The sequence below is a fragment of the Oncorhynchus gorbuscha genome, linkage group LGY (genome assembly GCF_021184085.1).
Source record: "Oncorhynchus gorbuscha isolate QuinsamMale2020 ecotype Even-year linkage group LGY, OgorEven_v1.0, whole genome shotgun sequence".
Taxonomy (NCBI): Eukaryota; Metazoa; Chordata; class Actinopteri; order Salmoniformes; family Salmonidae; genus Oncorhynchus; species Oncorhynchus gorbuscha.
The window spans coordinates 2374357-2394480 of NC_060199.1; the positions used below are offsets into that span (position 1 = coordinate 2374357).

The 20124-nt window shown below is 45.0% G+C and overlaps 1 protein-coding gene across 1 annotated transcript in view; it reads right to left on the minus strand.

Annotated features, from left to right (window-relative positions):
• The window catches only part of LOC124016647 (spectrin alpha chain, non-erythrocytic 1-like), a 49663-nt gene that overhangs the window by 13724 nt on the left and 15815 nt on the right, over nucleotides 1-20124 (minus strand). Inside the window, 23 exon segments of the mRNA XM_046332184.1 lie at nucleotides 509-706; nucleotides 871-1152; nucleotides 1456-1600; nucleotides 1988-2079; nucleotides 3065-3112; nucleotides 4006-4041; nucleotides 4155-4187; nucleotides 4379-4483; nucleotides 6313-6511; nucleotides 6699-6755; nucleotides 7191-7339; nucleotides 7607-7741; nucleotides 8009-8319; nucleotides 14685-15051; nucleotides 16195-16376; nucleotides 17921-18125; nucleotides 18341-18496; nucleotides 18655-18732; nucleotides 19181-19291; nucleotides 19406-19446; nucleotides 19449-19542; nucleotides 19664-19765; nucleotides 19901-20036. Of these exon segments, the coding sequence (XP_046188140.1) occupies nucleotides 509-706; nucleotides 871-1152; nucleotides 1456-1600; nucleotides 1988-2079; nucleotides 3065-3112; nucleotides 4006-4041; nucleotides 4155-4187; nucleotides 4379-4483; nucleotides 6313-6511; nucleotides 6699-6755; nucleotides 7191-7339; nucleotides 7607-7741; nucleotides 8009-8319; nucleotides 14685-15051; nucleotides 16195-16376; nucleotides 17921-18125; nucleotides 18341-18496; nucleotides 18655-18732; nucleotides 19181-19291; nucleotides 19406-19446; nucleotides 19449-19542; nucleotides 19664-19765; nucleotides 19901-20036 (3262 nt within the window).

Consider the following 20124-nt stretch of genomic DNA (forward strand, 5'->3'; position numbering starts at 1 on the left):
ATAAGTTTTATACTGGCTAGGAATTGACATCGTCTCCAGGTTGTGTGTAGTATAATTATTCAATGTTTTATTCCATGGGTTGAGAGCACACAAACTAGATTAGGCCTAGTTCAAAGGTACACTGTCAAGTCTGGAGCAAAGGAAACTAAACTAACAGACACACCAACATGTCCTTAAGTTTAAATAACCAAAAGCCACTGAGACGAGGTGTTTGTTTTTGCAAGGCTTAAGGAACGATCTGCCACCCTTTTCGTGCCCCAGAAGGTAAGCAACAGGGAGTTTCTAAGACTGCATCGTTTAAAAAATATATATTTCTATTGAGGTTTTATGCCGTGTAATTTCATTTACTTAAATTAAGTTATAGTTAAATTACGGTCAAACATTGCCAATTTGCGAGCTTGGTGTGTGTGCCCTGTATGGAGGCAAGCTCAGTTTCATAGTTTGTTCTACAGTGTTAATGATTGGATGTGTCTGTCGGTGTCCGTGTGCGCGCATGCGTGTCTCCAACCTGGAGCTCCAGGCACTGGTCGAGCATCATGCGTCTCTGCACCCAGGCCTTCTCCAGGTCGGCCCTCTCGTGGTCCAGGGCCTCCAGCTTCTGCTGGATCTCCGGACTGGCGTAGTGGCCGCGTGCCAACAGCTGCTGGCCAAACTGCTCAAAGGCCTGGAAGGTGCCTGCACGGGCGTCGATCTCAGTACGGTGCTCCTGGAAAGAGGGACAGAGGATGGTAAGATTACAGGTTTATATGGGATGAACTAGATGTTTGTGTATGTCCATATGTGGAATCTGGTTCACCTGTTATGTCCACAAGATACAGGGGATGGATGGTACAAGTGCTTGTGTGTGCATCTATGTGTATATACCAGTACCTGGTGTCTCTCCAGCAGGGCCTCAGCCCCGGTCACATCTTTGGCCAGTTCCTCTGAGGAGACCAAGCTTCGGATGCCGTTAATCCAGGACATCAGGTCCTTGAAGTCTGAGAGGAAGCGCTGCAGATCGTGGGAGTTGCCCAGCTTGTCCTTGCGCTGGTCGGCACGCGCCACCAGGCTGCTCCAGGCCGTGTTGAGCTCTGTGCACTTCTCCTGGATGTCGTCCACAGCCTCCGGGTGGGACTGGATCAGACGCTCCGCCGTCTCCCCCAGAGACTTCACCTGGAGCAGGAAGGCAAAGATCCGCTAAGGGTTATTACATTCTTCAACCTTTTTTTAGTCCCCGTGTGTTTGGCTGGTCCTGCTCTTACTGAGACGCAGTATCTTCTTGAAGAAGATCGACACAGAAATGCATGCGTTTCTGCTCACCTCATCTTCAAGACTTTGATCAATACTGACCATCCATCTTCAAGACTTTGATCAATACTGACCATCCATCTGCAAGACTTTGATCAATACTGACCATCCATCTGCAAGACTTTGATCAACACTGACCATCCACACAGTGTGTGTGTTTCCGCTCACCTTGTCTCCTAAGGCGGCCAGGTCTCTCTCAAAGCCCTCATGTTTGCGCTGCAGAGCCTGAACGCTAGCCAGGTCGTGGCCGTAGTTGTCGGTGTTCAGGGCCTGGTTCTTCTCCTCGATCCACTCCTTGGTCTCATCCGCATCCCTGAGGAAAACAAGCAGCCATTTAGTTTTTCATTTCACACCAGCCATTTAGTTCAGTGTGTTCAAAATATTAATGTCCACCAACTTTCTCCTTGAGGTGATCTTGGTCTTCATCAGGAACCTACATGGGCTAATACATGTGTCACCTTAAACACAGATGTCTGTGTGCAGACTTTAATATGCTCCTACAAACACACCCCCGGACACCGTTAACACCCAATCACAGAGCTAGACAAGAGCTTCTCCAGGATCCAATAACTCCCATGAGGCCTTTGCCAAGGTTTCTTGACGTCTGTGTGCGAAGACTTTAATAAGCAGGTTTCTTCTGCATCTGTTTGAACATAGTGTGTATGTGCATCATATTCATATGCCTTCTGTGGATGTGTACCTGTGGAACCTCTGCACCTCATGGGCACTCCCCAGCATGTTGCTCCTCTCCTCAGCCAGCTGCTGCAGGGACCTCCAGCGGTTGTTCAGCTCCTACAAACACACCCCCCGGACACCGTTATCACCCAATCACAGAGCTAGACAAGAGCTTCTCCAGGATCCAATAACTCCCATGAGGCCTTTGCCAAGGTTTCTTAAAACCAGTGCTCCAATTTAGCCGATTTAAATTGAGTGAATGTTTTAAGGAATTGTCTTACCTCTAAACCATGCCCTGTTTTAAGGAATTGATTAATGACTTATTTTCAGGATATTATTTGATATATAGACTCTTGGTTGCATATCCTTCCAGGTTGGGATAAATTCCATTTCAACTCAATGAATCAAAATGACTTAATTGTTTTAGATGAATTTGAACTCTTCTCTGAATTGACTGAGTTACAATGGAGTCCAGTGGAATGGAGCCCAATACTGGTAATCTTGAGCAATGAGGGTCTTCAACTGATATCAGTTGTGAATATAAATTGTGAATCAGTAAAGTGCTCATTGATTCAGGTTGTGCTCCATGGGTGTTGGACAGACAGACTGGTGGTAAAGGAGGCTGTTGGATAAAAAGGGGTTGGCAACGAAGGAACATGGAAAGTCAGACTGGGAGATGGATGAATGTCAATGACGATACACAGGAAGGAGAAACAATGGAGAAAGAAATGACAAAACGCTAGGGTAACAAAATATGGTGTTGAGGCATATTTCAATGCCTTTTGTACCAGCCCATCCTTCATTTAGAAAACAAATAACAATGGTTCAAGGAGAGGGGGATGAGACAAATGAAAAACAGGAACAAGGGACAAGGCCATTCAATGACATCGGCGACATGATGAGAACGAAAATACAACGTAGAGACTGTAGACACAGACAGAGTCCAGACCGATGACGGACAAGACAATGGAACCACAGGATGACCACGTTGATGGAGGGGTTAGTCTCCAGAACGAACAGGATGCAGGTATGAGGCCAGCCAGGAGGACATAAATGCGAGGGAGGCGGGATTTGGGGGGGGGCTAGTCTTTAAAAACCTTACCTTGATAGTATTAAAGTTAGCCGTCGTTTGAACAGCCAAGCGTACATTCTACAATCAAAGGTGGAAAAAAATCAGAGCAGAAAGGAGGGAGGACAGGAAAGGGGGAGGGGGGGGGGGGGGTTGGGACAAAAACACCACACCAGTCAAAAGAGGAACCATATTAGCACCGCAGGGGGTAGAGACAGACCATTGTCTTTACACTGTTGCCCAAAAGAGAGCCGGCACCATCAACACGGCGATAGAAGACCAGCAGGCCCCAAACCACCACCATTACCGTACATGCAGTGGAGACGGAGACTAAGGCGCTGACTAAGTTACTGCAGCTCAAGGCAAAAGTTAATATTGGGTTTATGCGTAGGCTGCGTCAACAAAGATGCCTATAATACAGTCTTCTAGCTTAATCCATCTATGGGTGTGTCAACATGTGTCTGCTATGGGTTTTCACCTGTTTTAGCTGTAATGAGAAAGTTTAAAAATTACCTTAACACATTATTGTTTACCCAAATAAATTAATACCTTATACACAGGTAGCTAGAGTAAACAGGTAGCTAGAGTAAACAAGTAAACAGGTAGCTAGAGTAAACAAGTAAACAGGTTCACTAGAGTAGCTAGTGAACAGTAACTTCTAATTATAGAGTAGAATATATTGAATGGTGAGTGGTAAGTGCCAGGTCTACCATTAATTTCTTTATCTCTGGTTTGTTAACAAGTACATCTTACATCAACTGATACAAGGTCCTATCTATGTACAAGGCTGAATTACTGGGCATGAATCCAAGATTCAGGTTCATTTAAATATTTTTTGGCAGGCTACAATGCTGTCCAATCTTTTATGGAGGGGAAAAAAAAGACATGGTCACACTAAAAGGGTTTAGTTTGGGAGACAAAATGCTTTGATTGGATATCCATGAGACTAAGTTGACTGGTCAAGACTTTCTTACCTTCCATGGAGAAGCATTTTTGGAATCGGTATCATCCTGTTGGAACAAAGAGGGGAATTTGGGTTACATACGTGACAGAAATAAACATTCTACATACATTATACTGTTAATGAAATCAAAATGTATTGAAACTCAGGAGTCGTCTTTACCTTGCCAGGAACGGAACCCACCATTACTTGTTCCTGGAGTAAAAAAAGAAAAGTTAAGCTAAAAACGTTTTACACTGGCATCCCTGGAAAGTGAATACCTTTGCTGCATTTCAAACAATGTAAAATACTTTCACACAAATACTCACGTAAAAACAATTGCTTCATAGGCTTTCATCTTTGACAAATGAAACATGACATATCTCTGCATTAGCGGGCTACATTACCTGAGCTTGGACCAAGTTTGCCTCCTCTGTCATTAGGCCCTCAGACTCCAGCTCAGATGCCACCTTGTTGATGTCCCTCAGACGAGACTCGTTGGCCTTCAGGTCCTGGTGGACACGCAAGGAGAAAGAAAGACCGTCACTACACAACGCACACACATTTTATTCACCAAGGTACTGGTCGAGATGGGTATGGTATAAACGAAGAAGGACTGCAGTGCACGTCACATTCCCATGTGTTCTAGCATCATTATTAATGGCTCTGCAACCGGAATATGGAAGCTAATTGGAGTCAAATCAAATTGTATTTGTCACGTGCGCCGAATACAACAGGTAGACCTTACAGTGAAATGCTTTCTGGCACGCCCTTAACACTTATTCTTCTTAAAACTGCATTGTTGGTTAAGAAAGTATTTACTCAAATAAACAAAAACAAAATATTAAAGAGCAACAGTAAAATAACAATAGCAAGGCTCAATACAGGGGGTACCGGTAGAGAGTCAATGTGCGAGGTAATTTCATTTAATTTAGGTAATATGTACACTACCGTTCAATAGTTTGGGATCACTTAGAAATGAACTTGTTTTTGAAAGAAAAGCTACTTTTTTGTCAATTAAAATAACATCAAATTGATCAGAAATACGATGTACATTGTTAATGTTGTAAATGACTATTGTAGCTGGAAACAGCTAATCCAAGTGTATCATTTTAAAAGGCTAATTGATCTTTAGAAAACCCTTTTGCTATCATGTTAGCACAGCTGAAAACTGTTGTCCTGATGAAAGAAGCAATACAGCTGGCCTTCTTTAGACTAGTTGAGTATCTGGAGCATCAGCATTTGTGGGTTTGATTACAGGCTCAAAATGGCCAGAAACAAAGAACTTTCTTCTGAAGCTCAGTCTATTCTTGTTCTGATAAAGGAACTCTATTCCATGCGAGAAAATTCCAAGAAACTGAAGATCTCGTACAACGCTGTGTACTACTCCCTTCACAGAACAGCGCAAACTGGCCCTAACCAGAACAGAAAGAGTAGAAGACCTCGGGGCACAACTGAACAAGAGGACAAGTACATTAGTGTCTAGTTTGAGAAACAGATGCCTCACAAATTCTGAACTGGCAGCTTCAATAAATTGTACCCGTGGAGTGAACTTCCAACCTCAACTTTAGGTACCGATACGATATGTATTGTGATTCTGTATGTATCACGATTTATCACAATTCTATATTTATTGTGATTTCGATACTAAAGAGCGATGAGACAACGAGTTTTGATCAGTCATAATGAAAACATGTTGGCTCACCAAGATTGAGCCAAGCCACAGAAATACCTGAGTTTTGACAGCCGACTAGCGCAAGCTGATATTACCTATCTAGCAGAGAATCGATACTTAGAATATATCATCAAAAATATTATTGCGGGGGCGTCCCGGGTGGCGCAGTGGTCAGAGAGACTCTGGGTTCAAGCCCAGGCTCTGTCGCAGCCGGAGGTCCATGGGGCGAAGCACAATTGGCATAGCGTCGTCCGGGTTAGGGAGGTTTGGCCGGTAGGGATATCCTTGTCTCATCGCGCACTAGCGACTCCTGTGGCGGGCCGGGCGCAGTGCGCACTAACCAGGTCACCACGCGCACGGTGTTTCCTCCGACACATTGGTGCGGCTGGCTTCCGGGTTGGATGCGCGCTGTGTTAAGAAGCAGTGCGGCTTGGTTGGGTTGCGTTTCAGAGGATGCATGGCTTTCGACCTTCGTCTCTCCCGTACGGGAGTTGTTAGTAGTTACTATCTTGTCTCATCGCTACAATTGGATACCGCAAAATTGGGGATAAAACCTATATTATTGCGATACTCTACTGTATTGATTTTCTCCCTCATCACTACTAAAGCCTAAAAGGATGAAGTACAGTAAGTCAGCTAGTGCCCTCTCCTACTCCCCGGCAGTACCTTCTGGAAGTCGTCAAACTTCTTCTGCAGCACCTCCACCTGCTCCAGGTCAGAGCCCACCTCCTCGTTGGTGAGGGCTCCCTCCTTCTCGTTGATCCACTGCTGCAGTTCGTTAGCCTCGCGGAACAGCATGAACTTCTTGCAACTCTTTTCTAGCATGTCCTTGCGTTTCTCGCCCAGCTCCAGGAGAGTGCCGTACCTAAAATGACAGGATGGAGATTTTAGAATCCTCTTTGTGTAGAGCGAGAGAGCGAGCACTGGAACCACGACATTGAAATGGGTATTGATTGAGGGACTGGCAGGAATGGCAATGGCTGCGTTGCTCGTGGGAATGCGTGGTGGCTTCACAAACATGACACCTAGAGGGACACTCTGGTCCTACTCACAGTTCCTCCACCTGCTTCATGCGTACAGACACACTGTACGCCTCTTTTGCGCCCGGCCTACTCGGTCACAAACATGACATGCGCAGGCAGGCATTAGCAGTTAGGGAGGGAAACAGAGAAAAACAGACAAAGGCAAGGCCGTTAGTGACAGAAAAGTTTAAGTGCTACTGGCTCACTGGACTGTAATGATAAGAGACTAAAGGAAGACAAAATTTTGAGGGAGGGGGAGAGAGAGAGACTGGGACATTGAAGAGGTTTATTGTTAATTAGCTAGGCTAAGATAGGAACGTACATTTGTTAAAAACATTCAACCAGTCGGGTCAACAGGTTATGTTCTTAGTTAGAGGTAAAAAGGTGGTAAAGAACCACAGGAGTGGACTGAAGATGAGTACTGGGGCATGTAAGAGCAGAAGTCAGAAATTACAATGGGAAAGGGATGGTAATTTGGAAGTGGGTATGGTAGACGTGGGTTAGGTAGGAGGAGGCCCTTACTGGTTCTCGATCTGGTCCTGGCGGAGGCCGATGCTGCCCTGCTCGTCCAGCAGGTTCTCCCTGGAGGAAGACTGGGTGGGGTCTAGCTTCTTGACGTAGGCCGCTGGCACAAAGCCCTGGCGGTCGTTCACCTCCACCTTCCACCAGTCCTTCAGCAGGCGAGAGAGGTCAGGAGAGAAGACGCACAAGACAAACCTGTTATTTTTGTCCCCCATAAGGGATGAACATGCATCCCATTCAGTTCATACTATCTTGCTTATACCTATCAAATGATTTCTGTCCTACATCAAGTGCCTCATCATGGGTATAGGCTAGCAGCAGTTATTTGTGGACCTGGCCCTGCTTGGAGCAAGGCTTTTGTTCATCTCGCTAAGATTTTATTTTATTATACAAGTTGCGTGCACACACACACACACCTTGTTGGTACTGTTGAGCAGGGTGAGGATGTCTCCCTTCTTCATGGTGACCTCACGGGGGCTCTTCTCCTGGTAGTCATAGAGGGCCAGGACCAGCTCCTTGCCAGTCTCATCATCGGTGGGCGCAACTTGTTGCTGCAGGTGGAAAGGAAACAAGTGTTAAAGGTGCAATCTAGACAAAAGCAACATGAAAATATCTGTTTGTGTCTATAACAGACCAGGAGTAGTAAAGAAATGATTGATTTGTTGGTACTCTGGTTCTCAGATGTTTGCAAAGATGGAAAAATAGTTGAATTGTTCATAGAATGTTAGCTAGCTAGTTTAGGCATTTATAAAAGTTGTAAAATGGTGCACATTCATTTCACGATAAGACTAAAGATGCAATGTGGGTTCCAGACTTACCCTGCAGGATTGGGCCTGCTCCTTCAAAGCCTGGATGCTGGTGCCATAAGCACTCAGGTCAGACATCAGGGCTTCGTGCTTCTTCAGCAGGGCCTCAGCCGAATCCTCATCCTTGCCGTAGTCGGGACTGCCCACGATGGGCTCTTTCTCCCTCATCCAGGACTCTGCCTCGTTGGCGTCGGCGAAGTACTGTTGTGCCTGCAGTGAGTCCTCCAGGTCCTGCCTGCGCTGCCCGGCCTTGCCTTTCAGGGTGTCCCAGCGGCCGTTCAGCTCCCCCAGCTTCACCTTAACCTCCTCCCCAGCAAAGTGGCCTGGTGGGGACCATAGGGAGAGGGGGGTTGTTTATTTGCAGCGTCTTAAGAAAGCACTTTTTCCACATTTTGTTGTGTTACAAAGTGGGATTCAAATGGATTGATAATTTTTTGTCAACGACTACACAAAAGACTCTAAGTGCAATAAAAATTCTAACATTTGTCAAACATTTATGAAAAATAAAACATTTATTAGATAAATATTCACAGCGCTGAGTCAACACCTTTGGCTGCAATTACAGCTGTGAGTCTTTCTGGGTAAATTTCTAAAAGAGCTTAACACACCTGGATTGTACAACATTTTCCCATTAATCTTTTCTAAATTCTTCAAGCTCTGTTAAATTGGTTGTTGATCATTGTTAGACAACCCTTTTCAGGTCTTGCCATTGGTGACAACCCTTTTCAGGTCTTGCCATTGTTAGACAACCCTTTTCAGGTCTTGCCATTGGTGGCAACCCACCTGTTTTGAGCCCCACCTGTTTAGCAAACAAAAAAGAATAATCTTTAAGTCAATAAAGCTGCATACAAACATAGTCTCTTTTTTGCTATCTTGAGTAAGCCAGCTCCAAAATGCAGGTGTTTCAGCTTAGCTCAGTGCTTTCTGTGGTGGTGGGGCAGCCAGTGGAAAATATTGAGTGTAGGGGTTGGTAATGTTCTCTAGTTGTGCCACTCATGAGGACACTAAATCACCACAAAATCTACTGGGAGAGCTTGAAAATTCAAGCCCCCTGGGTGCTGCCTGCCATAGATTTACATTAGAAGTGCCCATCCAAGAAGGCTTAAGGTCATTGGCCACAGATCAAGTGGACGTCAAATCATGTTATATCTACAGTAGTTTTGATTGGACTGATCATGTTAACATCATACTTTCAAAATCTTAGCGAGCTGGCTAGACACACAGTCATCATGAATCAAAATCGTCTACTTTGCACATTCTTCCATTGCAAAACTACCATTCCAGTGTTTTACTTGCTATATTGTATTCACTTTGCCACCAAGGCCTTTTTTTGCCTTTACCTCCCTTCTCACCTCATTTGCTCACATCGTATATACACTTATTTTTCTACTGTATTATTGACTAGGTTTGTTTTACTCCATGTGTAACTCTGTGTTGTTGTATCTGTCGAACTGCTTTGCTTTATCTTGGCCAGGTCGCAATTGTAAATGAGAACTTGTTCTCAACTTGCCTACCTGGTTAAATAAAAGGTGAAATAAAATAAATAAAGAAATAAAATAAATAAATAAAATATAAAGAGAAATTATAAAATAAAACATATTGGTGCTCCCCGACCATTGAACATAAACATTACACAATAAGTTGGAAATCACAAATTCAACAGTGAGTGGTTTGGAAGGAATCAGTGGCTAACTGCAAGCATTGCAACGCAATCACTAGCCTGCTATTCAGTGGATTGGGTCTGTGGTCCAATTCTGGGTTTAAGGGTATCTATTCCAAGCTTAAAAAGGATAAACATTCACACGCAACACCATGGGCCAGAAACAGTTGAATACATTGGCCCTGCTGTCAATTCAGCATGACTTCTGCCGTGTTCAAAACAACCGTAAACTCGGAGCTCCGATTGGGGAAAAATAAATACAAGTTTCATCCAACTCGAAGTTGGGAACTCTGGTCAGAGCTCCGACCTGAAGATCACTGACGTCATGATTCGACCGTGTTTTTTTCCCCAGAGTTCCCTGTTGCCTTGAAACCACCATAAATCCAGAGAATACCAGACTTTGATGACAAAAATGTGAAGGACCACCACGCCACCTTCCTGTTCAAGTGAGCACAGCACAACAAGGTCAGTCCAAAAATGTATTGTATGGTGCTGCATAAATGATGTAATAGGCCAGGGAGATATGTATACTGTAGCTAAGAAAGTAATACCAAGTGTACGTTGTGTAGTAAGCTGTTAGTTGCCCATGTGCCTCACTATTCGTGTTTTGTCCCTTTCACCCTCAAAACGTAGCCTACTTTTCTGACTTGGTGGTGCACATGTAGCCTATAGCCTGTCTTAGAGAAATCATTGAATATTGTATGAGCTTTCATTGTCTGGTTATATGGCCCCTTTATTTATCCTACGGTTCTGACTTGGGAGAATACTGCAAGAAACGCCCATGTTCTAAATTCTGGCGCTGTACATTTCAAAAGCGCTAAACATACCAGTCAAAAGTTTGGAGACACCTACTCATTCAAGGGTTTTTCTTTATTTGTACTATTTTCTATATAGTAGAATAATAGTGAAGACATCAACACTAGGAAATAACACATATGGGATCATATAGTAACCAAAACAGTGTTAAATAAATCAAAATATATTTTAAGTTCTCAAAGTAGCCACCCTTTGCCTCGATGACAGCTTTGCACACTCTTGGCATTCTCTCAACCAGCTTCACCTGGAATGTTTTTCCAACAGTCTTGAAGGAGTTACCACATATGCTGAGCACTTGTTGGCTACTTATCCTTCACTCTGCGGTCCAACTCATCCCAATTGGGTTGAGGTCAGGTGATTGTGGATGCCAGGTCATCTGATGCAGCACTCAATCACTCTCCTTCATGGTAAAATAGCCCTTACACAGCCTGGAGGTGTGTTGGGTCATTGTCATGTTGAAAAACAAATGATAGTCCCACTAAGCCCAAACCAGACGGGATGACGTATCGCTGAAGAATGCTGTGGTAGCCATGCTCATTAAGTGTGCCTTGAATTCTAAATAAAACTCTAACAGTGTCACCAGCAAAGCACCACCACACCACCTCCTCCATGCTTCACGGTGGGAACCACACATGCAGAGATAATCTGTTCACCTTTTCTGCGTCTCACAAAGACACAGCGGCTAGAACCAAACATTTCTCTATAAGAATCTCTGTTCTTATCAGACCATAAGGACAGATTTCCACTGGTCTAATGTCTACTGCTCGTTTTTCTTGGCTCAAGCAAGTCTCTTCTTACTGGTGTCCTTTTTGGTCTCGTTGCAGCAATTCGACTGATTCACGCATGTTGAGATGTGTCTGTTACTTGAACTCTGAAGCATTTATTTGGCCTGCAATTTCTGAGGCTGGCAACTCTAATAAACTTATCCTCTGCAGCAGAAGTATCTCTGGGTCTTCCTTTCCTGTGGCGGACTTCATGAGAGCCAGTTTCATCATAGTGTTTGATGGTTTTTGTGACTGCACTTGAAGAAACTTTCAAAGTTCTTGACATTTTCCAGATTAACACACGAAGGTCAGTCAAAGTATTGGACTGTCGTTTCTGCTTATTTGAGCTGTTCTTGCCATAATATGGACTTAGTATTTTACCAAATAGGGCTATCTTCTGTATACCACCCCTACCTTGTCACAACACAACTGATTGGCTCAAACGTATTAAGCTTTTGCGGCAGTATAAAAAAATGTACCAATGTGAAACTGGTTATTATTTCAGTTTAGATGTCTTCACTATATATATATACACACACACACACACACACACACACACACACACACACACACACACACACACACACACCTCAAAACAATTAAGTGAACACTAAAATAACACATCCTAGATCTGAATGAATGAAATATTCTTATTAAATAATTTTCTCTTTACATAGTTGAATGTGCGGACAACAAAAATCACGCAAAAATTATCAATGGAAAACAAATTTATCAACCCATGGAGGTCTGGATTTGGAGTCACACTCAAAATTAAAGTGGAAAACCACACTACAGGCTGATCCAACTTTGATGTAATGTCCTTAAAACAAGTCAAAATGAGGCTCAGTAGTGTGTGTGGCCTCCACGTGCCTGTATGACCTCCCTACAACGCCTGGGCATGCTCCTGATGAGGTGGCGGATGGTCTCCTGAGGGATCTCCTCCCAGACCTGGACTAAAGCATCCGCCCATTCCTGGACAGTCTGTGGTGCAACGTGGCGTTGGTGGATGGAGCGAGACATGATGTCCCAGATGTGCTCAATTGGATTCAGGTCTGGGGAACAGGCGGTCCATAGCATCAATGCCTTCCTCTTGCAGGAACTGCTGACACTCCAGCCACATGAGGTCTAGCATTGTCTTGCATTAGGAGGAACCCAGGGCCAACCGCACCAGTATATGGTCTCACAAGGCGTCTGAGGATCTCATCTCGGTACCTAATGGCAGTCAGGCTACCTCTGGCGAGCACATGGAGGGCTGTGTGGCCCCCCAAAGAAATGCCACCCCACACCATGACTGACCCACCGCCAAACCGGTCATGCTGAAGGATGTTGCAGGCAGCAGAACGTTCTCTACGGCGTCTCCAGACTCTGTCACATGTGCTCAGTGTGAACCTGCTTTCATCTGTGAAGAGTACAGGGCGCCAGTGGCGAATTTGCCAATCTTGGTGTTCTCATACAACCCTCATGGAGCCTGTTTCTGACCGTTTGAGCAGACACAAGCACATTTGTGGCCTGTTGGAGGTCATTTTGCAGGGCTCTGGCTGTGCTCCTCCTGATCCTCCTTGCACAAAGGCGGAGGTAGCGGTCCTGCTGCTGGGTTGTTGCCCTCCTACGGCCTCCTCCACGTCTCCTGATGTACTGGCCTGTCTCCTGGTAGCGCCTCCATGCTCTGGACACTACGCTGACAGACACAGCAAACCTTCTTGCCACAGCTCGCATTGATGTGCCATCCTGGATGAGCTGCACTACCTGAGCCACTTGTGTGGGTTGTAGACTACCACTAGAGTGAAAGCACCACCAGCATTCAAAAGTGACCAAAAAACATCAGCCAGGAAGCATAGGAACTGCGAAGGGGTCTGTGGTCACCACCTGCAGAACCACTCCTTTATTGGGGGTGTCTTGCTAATTGCCTATAATTTCCACCTGTTGTCTATTCCATTTGCACAACAGCATGTGAAATTTATTGTCAATCAGTGTTGCTTCTTAAGTGGACAGTTTGATTTCACAGAAGTGTGATTGACTTGGAGTTACATTGTGTTGTTTAAGTGTTCCCATATATATATATATATATATATATATATAAGTAAAAAGAAAAGAAAAACCCTGTAATGAGTAGGTGTGTCCAGACTTTTGACTGGTACTGTAGTTATATAGGCTGTCCTAGCACGCTCATTAATATGTCTTAATCGAAATTAGGAACTCCCTCTTATCTGTTCATTGTCCCCTTATGCCATAGCTTGTACATCTCAAATTCTCAGTAGAAACCATATTTGTTTAAGTAAGTCAGGCATAAGCTATGTTTTTTTTAAAGGCAATAAATGAAGTTGAATGAAAGGCTCTGCTGATAGCCAGGTGTAGCAGTAGTAAGGATTCACTGCATGGTGCTGAAAAGAAAGCTCTGCTGTTGGGACAGCTTTATGTAGACCGTAACATTTTGTGGGCACCGTTTGTCACCGTTATAGTGCCATTAATGTATTGTTTAGTGGCTTTGCTGGCATGCATCTAAAAAATGTGACCAACATTTATATGCTAAAATCGCCACTGCTTGCCATAGATTTTCAAACCGATTTAAGTCAAAACTGTAACTCGGTCACTCAGGAACATTCACTGTCTTCTTGGTAAGCAACTCCAGTGTAGATTTGCCCTTGTGTTTTAGGTTTTTGTCCTGCTAAAAGGCACATTCATCTCCCAGTGTCTCCATGAAAGCAGACTGAACCAGGTTCTCCTCCAGGACTGTACTGGTGCTTTGTTCTGCTCAGTTTCTTTTTTATCCTGAAAAACTCCTCAGTCCTTACCATTTACAAGCATACCCATAACATTATACTGCCACCACTATGCTTAAAAATATGAAAAGTGGTACTCGGTAATGTTTTGTATTGGATTTTCCCCAAACCTAACAAATGTTTGGCTGTATAACTTTAGTGCCTTGTTGCAAACAGGATACCTTTTTTTGGACAGGCTTCCTTCTTTTCACACTGTCATTCAGGTTAGTATTGAGGAGTAACTATAATGTTGTTGATCCATCCTCAGTGTTCTCCTGTCACAGCCATTAAACTCTGTCTGGAGTCATGTTTTGATCCATCCTCAGTGTTCTCCTATCACAGCCATTAAACTCTGTCATTTTGGTTAGTATTGTGGAGTAACTACAATGTTGTTGATCCATCCTCAGTGTTCTCCTATCACAGCCATTAAACTCTGTCATTTAGGTTAGTATTGTGGAGTAACTACAATGTTGTTGATCCATCATCAGTTTTTTCTCTTATCACAGCCAGTAAACTCTCTAACTGTTTTAAAGTCACCATTGGCCTCATGGCGAAAGGGTTTGGACAATTCATTTCAATTCAATTCAGGAAGTAAACTATAATTAAAGGAATTGAAATTGACCCAAACCTGCGAGATGGTGAAAAAAGGTGCCAGTAGGACCTATGCACATTTGTACGAAACAACTCACCTTCCTCCACCATAGCCTCTCCTTTCTGGGTGACGGCCTTGATGCGGGGCTCATGGCCGGCGATCTCCGTCTGCAGGGCCTGGTGCTTCTTCAGCAAGTTCTGGACGCCGATCAGGTCTTTTCCCCGGTTGGTGGAGGCGGCGATGGGCTCCTTCTCTCGGACCCAGGTTTCCTCGTCCTCCACGTCCCTGAAGAGCTGCTGCAGCCGCAGGGAGTCTGACAGCTTCTGCTTGCGGGCGGCCATGGGGTCGCGGAGCGCATCGTAGCGTGTCACCAGCGCCTCCTGCTTGCGCTTGATGTTGTCGCCGTCAAAGTGACCGGCTTCCTGGAACTGACGCGCCTGAATGGTGATGCCGTCGATGCGGTCCTGGAGAGAGAGGGAAAGTCAGTCAGCCAACGAACTACCTGGTGGCAGTAAAGGCTTCCGATCTGAAACAGTTCATGCATATATTATGACTTTTGTTCGTTTTGGTCTTCGGCAAGGGTTTTCCTCAGCTGTTCTTGCACACTACATTTTTTTTCTTGAGGGATGCCAAAGTATGTAGCAGAAGTCTACATCCCATCGTTGGGGATTGGTCAACAGTAGGGATACTTCAATGAAGTGTGTTGACATTCAACGATAGACTAATCGTTCTCATGCAAATGTTTTCAATTGAGAAATACTTTACCATCATGGCTGTAAAATTGTGCGACAAAGATCTCCTCTCCAAAAATGTCAATGAATGAGACGCTGTGGCGTTTCAATACGAAGAAACCGTACTATTGACGCTCTCTCGTTTTTAGGGAAGGTCATTTTAAGCACACTAGGTTCAGTCCGCCTAGGTGTCAGCCGATCCAAGTCATGCCGACGCCTTAAGTCAGTCAGCCAGGCTTACCTTGTGCGCAGCCAGACCACATAAGTCAACACTACTATTTGAATGCCTGAAAATTACAGACCATGATGATGTCACTGCAACCAGGCTATGGAGGCTACTTGGAGTGGCAGCTCCCATGCATAGAATCTGAGTTTATTTGTGTCTGTCAATCAAAGACACCACCAGGCATGGATGGGATTCTTATGAAGAGGTACACTGTCTAGCAGCTGGTCCCAGAGGTAAATGCAACAGTGTCTATGTAGTTAACTTTTTGGGTCTGAAAACATCCGAGCTGGAGGCTACTGGTGATGTTCTCCAGTTACCTGGTAGCTGTCAGTCAGTTATCTTGTGGTGATATAGAAGTAATTGTTTTTAATAACCTGTCCAGGGACTGCGGTTGAAAATTAGCCAGCTGGCTAAAACCGGCACTTTTACTGAAACGTTGATTAATGTGCACTGTCCCTGTAAAAATAAAATAAACTAAACTAAAGTCACTGAGCGCGTTCGAGTAGATCAAAACAGTGGTGCAATGTGGGTAAATTGTGACTTACTGACCTACAAATGATAATAAGTAGTTCTATATGATGCAAGGTCGACTTGTAGATCAGTCAGCAGTTGCCTGCACTGTCGACTACAATGCCAAACAAGCCCTTTACCTGGTGGGCAGCCACGTCAGCCTCCAGCAGGGCGTGCTTCTTCTGCAGGTTCTGGACGCTGGTCAGATCCTTGCCGTAGTCATCTGAAGCCAGGTGGCCCTCGACCTCATACAGCCACAGCTCAATGTCCTCCACGTTTCTGTTGAACTGCTGCTGCTGGTTGGCCTCGCGCAGCTTGATGCCTGGGGAGAGGAGAGCATGGTGAGGAGAGGTTTAGGAGTGGTTGAAATTAAGATAGAAATACCCTTCATCCTTAAAAAAAAGTTTAGAGGTTTGGTTTAAAATCTTGGGGCGCCAAAATGACCTTGTCTAGTAACTAACAGCTAGTCACATTATAAGATAACAAAAGCACCTTCACTTTGAAATGTTACTCTCCAATAGATGTGGTAGAAGTCAATGACACTCGTCCAAAATAATGTAAATCCCATGGAAATGTGTGTGGGAAAGATCCCAAATCTCCTCATTGCCCCCCGGAAAAATTAGCCTACATATAGGCTATTGTTAATATGTGTATTTCACACTATGAGATAACAATCGGAGTGTGATGCTTGGATGGATGTTCATGTCATCGTCACCAATCAACTGCGTTAGTTAAAAGCGACTTACCACCACCGATTTCTCTAAGCTAGCTATGGGAAAGAGGGATGCCTAGTCAGTTGCACAACAATGCATTCAACCAAAAATGGGTCTTCTGCATCTAACCCAACCACTCTGAATCAGAGAGGTGCGGGGGGCTGCCTTAAAAATCGACATCCACGTCACCGGCACCCGGGGAGCAGTTGTTAATGGAGGTTAACTGCCTTGCTCAAGTGAAGAATGGCAGATTTTTCCACCTTGCCAGCTCGGGGATTCAAACCAGTAAACTTTTGGTTACTGGCCGAACACTTAAGAGCTTAGCTACCTATGCTACCAGCTATACGAACGAGTGTTAGCATTCAGCAGGCACTTCTTCTAAACCTGAAAAGTGACTAGTTCTAAAATGTTATGCAGAAAAACCAGCCAAATATATCCAAACCAGATTTTAGTAACATCATGTTACAAGGCGTCAATCACGACCGATTTGACGAATAACCACTTTGTTAGATCAGACTTGTTGAATGTGCAACAATCTGGCGTCCTTCATATATCCTCCACGATCTGCATTCCATTGACCTTTTTACCACATCTGTTCACTAGCATTGCCGCCATTTTGTACTACTTCCACTTGCTATAATAATAATTATATAATAATATAATAATAGCCACACACTTCATCTGAACTTCACCTCTCCTCACCTTTGAGTTCGGTGGCCTCCAGCAGCTTCTTCATCTGAACTTCACCTCTCCTCACCTTTGAGTTCGGTGGCCTCCAGCAGCTTCTTCATCTGAACTTCATCTGAACTTCACCTCTCCTCACCTTTGAGTTCGGTGGCCTCCAGCAGCTTCTTCATCTGAACTTCACCTCTCCTCACCTTTGAGTTCGGTGGCCTCCAGCAGCTTCTTCATCTGAACTTCACCTCTCCTCACCTTTGAGTTCGGTGGCCTCCAGCAGCTTCTTCATCTGAACTTCACCTCTCCTCACCTTTGAGTTCGGTGGCCTCCAGCAGCTTCTTCATCTGAACTTCACCTCTCCTCACCTTTGAGTTCGGTGGCCTCCAGCAGCTTCTTCATCTGAACTTCACCTCTCCTCACCTTTGAGTTCGGTGGCCTCCAGCAGCTTCTTCCACTGAACTTCACCTCTCCTCACCTTTGAGTTCGGTGGCCTCCAGCAGCTTCTTCCACTGGGAGCTGACCTCGTCCATGCGTACAGACACCTCGTGGGCGGCGTAGTGCTTCCCGTCTAGGAGCTCCTGGCCAGACTTCTGCAGAGCATCGATGCGGCTCTGGTTGGCTGACAGCTCCGCCTCGAAGGCCTGGTGCTTCTGGACCTTGCCCTGTAGGTTGGACGGGTCCTGGGGACAACAGAGAGAACAGAGAGATGGTGTAAGGAACGTGTTGCTATTAGGCCAGAGTACTGTGAATAAGAGGTCTGTGTGGTTCACGGTGGTACTGCATCCTAATGGGATCTCGTAGCAGTCTAGGAGAAAGCCATGTTGAGCATTGAAACCCCATTATAAAGTAACTAGCTAAAGTATACCACTTTAAAAGTAGCTGGTTCCAACCGTACCTTGTAGGCTTCGTCGGTGGCCGTCTTCATCTTCTCATTGATCCAGCTCTTGAGTTCGTCCGAGTCACGGAAGAACTGCTGCAGGTGGAAGGAGTCCTCCAGAGCGACGCGGCGGGACTGAGCACGCTCGTGCAGGGCGTTGCGGCGGCTCAGCAGCTACAGGGGGAAACACAAGATGTGTATAAAATGTCTGCCCCTAACATCCAGAATATGATATAAACAGACAGAGAGTTCAAAGTGCTGCAAACATAGGATACATTCCGCTTCTTATCGTATTCATGTGTATGTGCAGAATGTTTCCTCTCTGTACTTACAGCATCTCTACGAGTAGCAACATCCTCCTTGGCATAGTGGTTGTTCTGGATCAGTTTGGTGGCAAATTCATCCAGGGCCTAAAGAGAAAGAAGTCAGTGGTTAAGTTTAAGATTTGAGGAATGAAAGCGGATTCTATGGTTAGATCTATGGTTAGGGTGGGTACTCACAGATTTGAGGAATGAAAGCGGATTCTAGATCTATGGCTTCAGATTTGAGGAATGAAAGCGGATTCTAGATCTATGGCTAGGACAGGTACTCACAGATTTGAGGAATGAAAGCGGATTCTAGATCTATGGTTAGGGTGGGTACTCACAGATTTGAGGAATGAAAGCGGATTCTAGATCTATGGTTAGGGTGGGTACTCACAGATTTGAGGAATGAAAGCGGATTCTAGATCTATGGTTAGGGTGGGTACTCACAGATTTGAGGAATGAAAGCGGATTCTAGATCTATGGTTAGGGTGGGTACTCACAGATTTGAGGAATGAAAGTGGATTCTAGATCTATGTTATGGACAGGTACTCACAGTGATCTTCTCCTCCTGGGCGCTGAGGGACTTCTCAAAGTCCTCGTGTTTCTTAAGCAAGGCCTCCACGCTGTCCAGAGAGTCACCAAGGTCCTCGTTCAGAAGGAAAGCCTGGACATACACAAAAAAGCATACTTACTTACTAGGATCACACACCCCACCATTTTGGAGAATAATTTTTGGGTGAGTATATTGTTTATTATTATTGTGTGTGGATGGATATACCTCTTGCTTGCTCATCCAGTTGTCGACCTGCTCTGTGTCCTGTAGAAGAGCTGCAGGTCCATGCACTGCTCGTACTGCTGCCTGCGCACCTCCCACAGCTCCAGCAGAGACTCCTTCTCTTCAGTCAGGACACCCAGCTACACATAAAAATAAACAAGGTAAAAGGAGGATCAATGAATCTGTGTGGAAATCCATGTTAAAAGTATGAAGCCAAAACCAAGGACAAGAAACAACGGGAGACAGAAAGACCAGTCCTACCTTCTCCTTGACCTCCTCTAAGGCGTAGTGTCCGGTGTTGAGCAAGGCCTGACCGGCTTCGTCCGTGGCTTTGAAGCTGTCCTCATGGGCATCAATCTCACCCTAAGGACCCCACACACACACACAGTAAACATCAGCAACATTAGAGGAAAAACGAGCATCACTGATTGAAGATCTGAGAAAATGTACTATTCAACTGCTAAAATAATGTTAATTAATTTTAGTGGGTTTCTGTACCTTGTGCTCCTGATGGCGGTCGAGAAGAGCCTCGGCTCCGGCCACGTCGTTGGCCAACTCGTCAGCGTTGATCAGGGCCTTCATCTCCGTCACCCAGCTGGTCAGGTCACGGAAGTCGGCAGTGTAGCGCTGCAGCCTGCAGGGGGACAAACACAGTCAGAGAGGGTTCTACATACTTTCAACTAAACTGGGCCCAAATGGCTGATATAGGAGTTTTTCACCAT